At 30.0% G+C, this 10584-nt stretch overlaps 1 protein-coding gene across 1 annotated transcript; it reads left to right on the top strand.

Annotated features, from left to right (window-relative positions):
* The first annotated feature begins 2030 nt into the window (after nt 1-2030).
* On the top strand, nt 2031-4907 carry LOC116135212 (laccase-14-like). Its single transcript, XM_031420914.1, has 7 exons — nt 2031-2165; nt 2274-2425; nt 2616-2860; nt 2959-3084; nt 3187-3775; nt 3970-4322; nt 4639-4907. Exons 1-7 carry the CDS (start codon nt 2058-2060, stop codon nt 4770-4772), a joined length of 1707 nt encoding a protein of 568 aa, XP_031276774.1. The 5' UTR covers nt 2031-2057; the 3' UTR covers nt 4773-4907.
* Nucleotides 4908-10584: the final 5677 nt, after the last annotated feature.

Genomic DNA, 10584 nt, shown 5'->3' with positions numbered 1-10584 from the left:
TTCACATGACGAAAATGATCTGGTGGTTATAACTTATATGAACATAACAATTAACACATAAGACATTACAAAAGTTGGCTGTAAAGTATAATTCATTTAAGAATATTCGAACCCTTTTCTTTTGTTCTGTGGTTATGTTTAAAAACAACGTCCCATCTGCCTCTGAAATTAAGAGGCTCATACGGAATATAGCATATAGTACGAGATGAGAAAAACATAACAGAACCTAACGAAGGGTGGGAAAGTGTCATTTCGTCAAACCTTGGGTGGGAAAATATCGTTCTCCCTTGCATGCCTACCAGTGTAGTTAATGTTCACTACTTCACATGACGAAAATGATCTGGTGGTTATAACTTATATGAACATAACAATTAACACATAAGACATTACAAAAGTTGGCTGTAAAGTATAATTCATTTAAGAATATTCGAACCCTTTTCTTTTGTTCTGTGGTTATGTTTAAAAACAACGTCCCATCTGCCTCTGAAATTAAGAGGCTCATACGGAATATAGCATATAGTACGAGATGAGAAACAGGCACCAGCTGTTTAATTAATAAAAAGATTATATAAGAATAAACTTAATTTAAAGCGATGGATTGCTAGAAATTAAATACGAAAACGTGTTAAACAGCTAATTGGATTATAATATTTCTCATCATTTGCACATGCTTTAAAATAAATAAATCTTAATTACTTCCATCTACAGCAGGTTTGGTAATTGGTATGAATTCGTGTATAATTTTTTTCTTTTGGTTAAGATACAGAATAACGCTACATTTATACATAAATCTTACAAAAATCTTCATATAAAGTGATTTAGTAAAAAATGAATGAAAAAATGAATATAATAAATTTGACTTTTTGTTTTCTTCTTCTATTCATTTTTTATTACCTCACTTTGTATAAATATAATATTATTGTAAGATATATAAGAAAAAAATTATACTCGAACATTTTCCTACTTGTAACATACAAACAAATATTATGACGTTTACTCTATTTTATAATTGTAATATGTTTATTTATATATATATTTTTTCTTTCTTTCTTTCAAGAATCTCTAAGTAACGAGGGAAATTTATTGATTAAAAAGAGGAAATACACCTAACCAAAGGATATGAAGAGTCTGCCCCTCATAATGAAAACAAAATGCATGCATGCTTCCTAAATTCAAGCTAGAAAAAAAAAAATTATACAAATATATAGTGAGGTAAGTTCCAACTTTGGTGGAGAAGAAGGCCAACAATTGTAGAGAGAGCTCAATTCCACCGTCTAAAAGTCTTATATTGTAAGTTAATTTTGACAAGGAAATATGCTGCACCATTTCACTCTCTATACATCTGAGGATAATGAAAATAAATTTAACTAATATGAAGATAACAGTAAGACCATTAATTACACAACGGCTATGAAGAAATAAATGAAGTCAAAGTAATTCAGCTTTCCAACTATAGATAATTCTAACCCTTAAAATAAGGATATATAAATTGATCATACAAACTAACGTCTTTTAATTTAATTTTATGATAGTTATATAAATTAAAATAGATGAGTTGTCAAACATGCAGGTTTATTACATTAGTTTGTAAGAAATAATTTGAATAATTATTTTGTATAAGTATCAATGTATCATTACTCTAAAATGATCTTATCTCAAAGTAAAAAGTGATGAACATGAATAAACTAATAACATATATATATATACACTATTATAAATTTATAGCGATTTACTTGTTGCTATTCAATCATTTTGATAGAGTAGTTACAGAGACTATTAATGCCAACTTCACAAATATATATATATATAAATTTATAGCGATTTACTTGTTGCTATTCAATCATTTTGATAGAGTAGTTACGGAGACTATTTATTAATGCCAACTTCACAACTTATATGTTGACTTCACGTGTTTATTTTGCGTAATAATTAATGATATTATTTTTTTTCTTCAAAAGTTTTTCCTGTTCTCACAGTATAAATGGCAAGCCGATGCAGCTAAAGATGGCAGAACAAAGAGTTAAGTGGCAACCTGAGAACACAAAAGCAAGAGAAAAATGGATACGAAAAAAATGGGTTTGATTTTAGGATTGTTAGGGTTCTTTTTTCTTGATGGTCTGCTCCTTTGCATGGCTCGTCCCCAAATCCGCTGTTACGATTTTGTTGTAAGTGCTTCAGCTCCTATATATGTCTACATTTTCAGCTGCCTTTGTTAATATTGATATTTGTTAACATTTAATATTAAAATGCTGAATGGTATTTCTATGTTACAGCTTCAAGAATCGAATTTTACAAAGCTGTGTAGCACGAAAAGCTTGTTGACTGTAAATGGCAGTTTTCCGGGGCCAACCATCAAGGCTCGTAGAGGAGATACCGTGATTGTTAATGTCCACAATCAAGGAAAATATGGTGTCACCATTCACTGGTGATGACTCTCACTGTCTTTTTTTTTTTGGACCTAAATAATGTTGAGCCCTCAACTATTCACCTATTAGTATAGGCTTTTAAGTGGGACATAAGAAAATCCAAGTTTCATGTGAAAGGGCTTATTAGATTTATATAATGACGAATCAAAAATCCAAAGAATCTGAAGAGTTTTCTTTTAAATTCTGCAGGCATGGAGTGAAGCAACCAAGGAATCCATGGTCAGATGGTCCAGAGAACATAACACAATGTCCAATTAAACCAGGAGACAACTTCACTTATGAGGTGATATTGTCCACCGAAGAAGGAACCCTTTGGTGGCATGCCCACAGTGACTGGACTCGCGTATCAGTTCATGGCGCTATTGTTATTTCACCTGCTGCTGGAAAAACTTACCCATTTCCTAAACCTTACAAGCAAAGGACAATCATACTTGGTATTTTTACTTCAGGTCTTTTAATTTATTCAGCATTAATATATTTTAATCGAAGTAAATTAAATTAATATTTTTCATTTTGATTTTATAATTGGCAGCATCCTGGTACAAGCAAGATGTACAGGCGATGATTACTAATTCCATTGAAACTGGAGTCAATCCAAGCACATCAGATGCCTTCACCATCAACGGCAAACCAGGAGACCGATACAATTGCTCCAGTGGTATATATTTTAACATCTCTCATAAATAATTTTATTCAGTTGTTAGAATAAAATTGTATTTTAAAATTTATCTGACTATCAAATTTTTTTCATTTGTTACAGACTCAATTTATCGCCTGAAAGTTAAATATGGCAAGACCTATCTTCTTCGCATTGTGAATGCCGTGATGAACGAAGAACATTTTTTCGCAATTGCAAAACACAATCTCACAGTTGTTGGGCAAGATGGAGCATACATAAAACCGATAAACACGAATTATATAATGATAACTCCTGGACAAACAATGGACATTTTGTTCACCGCAAACCAAAATCTTAGCCACTATTACATGGCTTCTGCTCCTTTCTTCGATAGCACCGTTGCATTTAACAACTCAACAACTACCGCAGTTGTTCAGTACGAAGGCAAATACAGTGCCCCATCTTCTCCTTTCTTCCCGAACCTTCCTTTTTACAATAACACAGAAGCCGCAGAAAACTTCACCAAGCGCGTAAGGAGTTTAGCCAGTAAAGAACATCCCATCAATGTCCCGAAAAATATCACCACGCGGATTTATATATCAGTAGCTTTAAATCGATTATTGTGCCCCAACAACTCGTGCAATACCACAGCGGGTGATAGGCAATCTGCAAGCTTAAACAACATCAGTTTCGAGACTCCTAAAATCGATATACTACAAGCATATTATAGGTACGATAATATTTTATGTACAAACCCTTTTATATAAATTGATTTTAAATTTAAAAAAAAAAAAATTAAATGATTGAATGCAATTATGTATAAGTATATAGGAAATAATTTGTATATTTGAGATAATATTTGAAATTGGTTTTGGGCTTTGATTCGATATTAATGACATTTTTCTAAAATATATCTACATGTAGGAGGTTGGGCAACGTTTTCAATGGAAATTTCCCGAGTGAGCCGCTTGATTTTTTTAACTTCACTGGAGATGTGTCCAACATAACATTGTACACAGCCCAAGGGACAAAGGCGAGGATGATAAATTATGGTGAAGTGGTTGAAATTGTGTACCAGAATACCAATCTTGGGGCTCCGGAAAGTCATCCAATGCATTTACATGGTTTCAGCTTTTATCTGGTTGGGACAGGTTCGGGGAATTTCAACAATGTGACTGACCCTTCCACTTATAATTTAGTTGACCCACCAGAACTTAACACTATTAACCTCCCTAAAAATGGATGGGCCGCCATTCGATTTATTGCTGAGAATCCTGGTACGATCTCCACTTCACTTGGTTTCAACATATATATCATATCATCCTAATATAAGGAATGTACAAAAGAAATAATTGTTTGAATTTTTTATATGAGAAATTTGACTGAAATTTTATCTTTTAATATTTTTATTGTTTGAACAAAATAGAAAATATAATTTATTTTAATAAATAAAAAAAAGTTACTTCCAATCATATTCATGTCTTTATCAACTTTTTTTCTTTTTTATCGACAAAAGTTTTCTTCTTTTTTCTTCTAACATGAATTTATTGTTAAATATTTTGCCTAACTCGAATAATTTTGAGCTTTTGACAGGAGTGTGGTTTCTGCATTGTCACTTAGAAAGGCATGCAACCTGGGGAATGGATACAGTTCTGATTGTAAAGAATGGGAAATCCATGGATCAGAAAATTCGACGACCACCAGCTCACATGCCTCCTTGTTCTTAAGTGATCATATTCTTAGAATATTTTCTCTCTTTCATTCATATTTTAAATGTTTAAGGAATAATATCATTTATTGTTTAATTGAATAATCTGCAAAACATAGTGTTTTGTGGTGATGATTTGTAATTGTAGCAACTTTAGAACCAATATCGTTTGTTCAATGGAATCTTTTCCTTTATTGTAATTTCCTTTTTTCCAAATCTATTTCTTCCAGTAGTTATCGCTGTAGAAAGTAATGTAAAAAGTCATTAACATATTACAAACTATAAATATATAACAATCAAGAACGACGAATAACTTATTTAAATTTTAATTATTATTAATTTTATTAAAAATTCACCATAAATTTGTAAATATAACTTTATTTAAAAAAAAAAAAAAATTGTAATAGTGATATTTTAAAAATTGTGGCCCGTATGATGTTATTCAAGCATTTGGGTTGGGCTTACTTTCGGTACCTCCTCTCGTCCCAACTTATGGGCTCTAGTATTCGGCCCATTGGGCTTCATTATTTATCCCCAACAATTTCAAAGTGTCAATTAAGTTCTAATTTATATTAAAGCCATAAGTTTCTTCTAAAATGTGTGTTTTTCTTAAAAATAAATTTAAAAAATTCTTGTTGAAAATTAAAAAATAAAAACCATTTCATATTACTGATACTAATCAGGTATCATAAAATTTTTTAGAGCAATATTTTAATTATATTGTGACCAATTGATATAAAATTAACAACATCAAGTTCTGAAAATGATTTGAGAAATGGAAAGGCAACTCAGCCTCCCATAGTAATTAGAGCTGGAAATAATATTTTAAAGCCACTTACAATTTACGAGATTTTCATGGATGTTTGCTTAGATATGAAGTTAACATACAAATCCTGAATAAACCAAAATGAATTTAATAAGATAAGCATCAAAATTTAACCTTATAAGGAAAAAGTTGATCACCTAATCATTACTTATTATTTAATCAGCGTAAAATACAAATAAAAAGAGAAAATTGTTGATGCTTAGCCTAAAAAGGATAAGAAGTTGACTTTGTGAGAAATGAGAAACTCTGTTATCTTAAGGAACTAAATTACGTTACGCTGACGAGAAATCTTTTCTATAAGTTACCTCTAATTCTAGATTCTCATAAGTTATATGCATACTAAATTTGGCTTAAATTTGACCATATGGAATAAAGAAAGATGCCATTAGCATCCACATATACTCATTGTTTTAGGGAGGTAGTTGAGAACTTATCTTTGTAAATTAGTCAATCTTTCTTCAGACCATTGATTAATTGGCGTCATCTCGATGTCATATTGACTTAAAAATTCAACAAATACCACCAGCAAAAATGAAAATAATAGATGTACTATGCTACCAGGATTTATAACATACAACGAATTGTTTTTATAATATATAGCTAAATGCATTTCATCATCTTTCAACTCAAATACACCAAATTTACAATGTGTTATTTAAAATTCTGTATCTGATCGAATTGTCAAAAGCAAATTTAATTGCCTTTGCTACAGATTAAGTACCTTAAATCTACGATGCATGCATGAAGCGGTCCAAATTTCTTGTGCTATTGAGTAAAATAAAAAAAATAAAAAATAGTAGCCCAACTAAAACTAAATTCTTGGTTATGCTTCTATCCAAATTGCTAACATAGTTAGGTTGGGCTATAGTAACACAGTATCATTTATCATACATACTGAAAAATGGATAACAATCTAATTACATACAGAAAGAATAATGTCTAATGCATTGTAACGTAGAAAATGAGCCGAAATATGCAATTTACTTTGTAAGAGTGTACAAATTATTTCTTATTTTCTTGTTTTTACACTGATCTCTATTGACCGACTTCCTTAAATTATCACCATCTCGTTTCCCTATATATATTCATGTACCAACTCCCACAAGTATACCTAAAGAAATCCATAGACATTTTTTATAATGCCTTTTTTGTTTAGTGGCCTCCTGCTCTCCATGTCCTTTGGAGCTTGTTTTTTATTTGCCCCCTGCCTCTTGTGTTTCTCTCTTGGGCCTGTCCAAGATGATTCTGCGTAGAGGATTTCCTCTTTCTTTTGTATTCTTTTTATTTTTTCAATTATATTACCGTGATTACCCAATAAAAAAAAAAATCTTTTTAACTGAAGAAGCAAGCAAGCGTAGGTGACACTCGCTAAATAGCTAAAAACATTGTTAGAATTAATGAACTCTGATCAATGTTTAGGTACTCATTTTTTAAGCACAAGGGATGTTTTTACCATGTTGCTTAAACATTGTCAAGTTAAGTATGAACCAACAAACATAAGCATGCACACGTAAAGAACACAAATATATATATGATTAGGTTAAAATCACTTTTAACCTACATTCATAGGATTTCGTCCAGATCGAAGCTAATCGACTGTAACATCAAACATTACAAGAACAAAAATTCAGAGTTGATTTTAGATACAGCAAAATGAACTCTGTGATCTACGATATGCTAAACATCACCCTCTGATTCCCTAATGTTTCGTCACTCTTGGATCGCTTCACACACCAAGAACAGTACCCCCGGACAAGCTTGAGCTCCTCCCAAGATTCATACACTGAGGACACGCTCCAGCATCAACAACGGAATTATGTTCTAGTCACCATTCAACAAAGAAGATAAACAAAATGATTTGAGCACAAATATTTACATAATTGATTAATTGAAAGGATTTTTATTATTTACAAACTATAATACCCCTCATTTTGATATTGTCCGAGTTTTACAAACCTAGATTCTGTAAATTTCTTCTTTGACGGTTATTATTTAGTGACTTTTTGTATTTATATTAATTAAAAATATATAAAATATAATAAAATAATGAGACACTGAAATATTAATTAAATTTCAACACTTTTTATTACTTATAAATTATAATTATAAATTATAAATACGAACTTAGAAATTAGGATTAAGAATTATTATACATCTTCATTTTCATTAATTTCTAAATTCTTAGAATATTTTTTAATTATTATTTAATTTTATTTTTTTCATGCCATTCCGTGCCGGCCCACAAACTTTTTTTAAGGCCCACAGCACGGTCCGCATATTTTCGTGCCGTGTTGCTGGCACGGCCTACCGTCGGCTCTACCTAGAGGTAAATGTAATTAACTCTTATTTCATATGATACTATCGTCAATTATATCTAATAATTATGGCTTTTTCTTGTTTGTACAGGAGTTTGGTTCTTGCACTGTCGTATAGAGAGGCATCTCACTTGGGGAATGGAAACTGTATCCATCGTGACGAACGGCAAACAACCTGAAGCAAGGATGCTACCTCCCCCACAAGACATGCCGCCATGTTAAAGAAATTAGTAGTTAAGATTTGTGTAATTAATAATATCTATATAATATAATAATTATCTTAGAAATATCGTTTCTATCTTCGTGGTTATAATTAATTGTGTTGTTAATGGGTTTATTTATGTGTAGCACATACTATATAAGAAATATATATCATATTATATGTTGATGGAAATTTTTTGTTACAGTAATTATCTAAAAGAAGTCAAATCTCAAATGGGGTGATTAATTATCAAATCTACGACTTTTTGATAAGCTGGCATACTGATTAGATTCATTAGAAAAAGCTTAAAGGAATAAACAAATATAACGTGTTAGATTTCTTAATTGCAACCAAATAGTAAGAGGTCTGAAACAGTGTCATTGTTTTCACAACACGATATTAATATATTATGAATTAATTAATTGTAGTACACCGACAAGTCAAGGATTGATATTTCATACGTATAAGGTTGTCTTTGCAGGGAGGATTCTCAGCTCAAATATACATCCTCAGGTTAGTTGGCGTTAATAAACAATGAATTTAAGAAAGATTAATTAAGTTAGCATTAATCAACAATACATTAAAATATATTTTACTCTTTTCAATATGAAATTGATTAAATCTTTATTTTTTTAAATTAAAAGCGCAATTCACGGCTATGAAACCTCTTGATTATTATTATTATTTTATAATTACTAATACTTACCATGAACTAGCACGTCCTCCAAAATTTTACTTGATCATTTTATTGTGAAAATTAGTGTTCCATTATTAATTACAACCTTGATTATTTTATATATTTCTGAAAATCCTTAATTTTACGTTGATTGCGTGATTCTTTTGGACACTAAAACGATTTCAAGTGCCTTACAGTCTGTCTAATGTTCTTTCAATAATAATTTAACCAATTTGAGAGCCACGAAATTAAATTGCATTGGTCACAAATATTCCACTTAATGATATTCATCTTAAATACATATTAATATATGTGGGTGCAGGCCTCATGTTTTATATAAAATACTTTCTATAATTTTAAATAAAACCCATAAATTAATACATTTATTTACATAATATATTTATACATGAAAGTTGACATATTTCTCTGTTAGTTTAAAAGTATATGATGGAATCTTTTGACCTTGATTTCCAAACATTTATATCTAAATTCAACTGTTCATTTATAAAAATCAACAGGTCACATCCAATCCAATGTTAACAACTTATCAACTTTTTATACTATTGAATTAAAATAATAAATAAATAATTATAATCAATTTTTTTAGCTGAATATTTCAATTTTTTTTTTTTTTTTTTTTTTTTTTTTTTTTTTTTTTTTTTTTTTTTTTAAGTATATAGCAATAAAATAAGCTTCGTTAAGGTATCCTGCTAGTCATATACAGCTTATTTCACATACGGATGTTTTTACTGCATCTGAGTAGCTAATAAACCTTCTACTTGAAGAGTTAAGATCGTGCTAATAAATAATACATTTTGGTTTTTCCAAATTTACAATCGTTCACCTGTGCTCTTAATTACTAAGATAGGAAATAAATGCAAAAAGAAAGATTTGCCAACTTTAGCTGTCAGATGGAGAAGGAGAAAAAGATAATAAAGAGAGATAATACTTTTAACATTTTTCTTCTCAATAGAGTGTCAAATCACATATTTTTGTATGTTACTTAAGAAAAAAAAATTTATATAAATTTTTAATCAAACCTATAAATTGATAAATATGTTTACACATGAAAGTTGAGTAGTTGACATAAATTATTTTATCTTTCTGTTAGGTTATTGAAGTACATGATGGGATATTGTGACACTGATTTCCAACCATTCATTTACTGTAATCCAGTTGTTCATTTAGAAAAATCAGCGAGTCACATCTAATGTTAAGAATTCGTCAACTTTTTACACGATTGGATTAAAATAATAAATAATTTTAATCAAATTTATAAGTCTAACTATCAAGATTTCAAGCTTTTGTTGGTATATATAGCAATAAATAAGCTTCTTTGAATGGAAAATAGAAAAAACAATAATAATAAAAAAAGATTATGGTTTTATTTAGCCGTCATTTAGATTAAATTTGCTTTGAAAATTCAAATTTTGCTGAGGAATTTCTTCCAACCAAGATAGGTTAGGAAGCATAGTTTTTTACCTTTATATTGAACTGATAAAAATCAATATTTTAAAGCAATTAATTTACGTTGAAATTAATCGGTGAATAGTAAAATAAGACTGCCAACTATACACATGAGAATTTTTAATTTTTGCTTGTCGTGATAGCCAAAAAATGTCAATGATAACAAATTAATATAATATGCCCGGGCCATACTTTTTATATATACTAGAAGACTCATCCAAATTGATCAATACCGGCTTAATAAATCACTGAGAAATTCAATTAACCATGAAGGTCTTCAGCTTACAAGTCTTTAGCATTATACTTTTTGCTAGAATCCTTCATTGTCATGCTCAAGCTCGCTAC

This window comes from Pistacia vera, unplaced genomic scaffold, assembly GCF_008641045.1.
Source record: "Pistacia vera cultivar Batoury unplaced genomic scaffold, PisVer_v2 Contig296, whole genome shotgun sequence".
Lineage (NCBI taxonomy): Eukaryota > Viridiplantae > Streptophyta > Magnoliopsida > Sapindales > Anacardiaceae > Pistacia > Pistacia vera.
Note: the sequence above shows the minus strand (reverse complement) of the source record. Positions and strands in the feature narration are given on the sequence as shown.

What these genes read in the sequence shown, in the direction of transcription:
- LOC116135212 (XM_031420914.1), top strand. Translation starts at nt 2,058, where the DNA reads ATGGATACGAAAAAAATGGGTTTGATTTTAGGATTGTTAGGGTTCTTT. An exon ending in GCAAAGGACAATCATACTTG is followed by an intron (nt 2,861 to 2,958) that starts GTATTTTTACTT and finishes TATAATTGGCAG; the next exon opens with CATCCTGGTACAAGCAAGAT. An exon ending in ATACTACAAGCATATTATAG is followed by an intron (nt 3,776 to 3,969) that starts GTACGATAATAT and finishes ATCTACATGTAG; the next exon opens with GAGGTTGGGCAACGTTTTCA.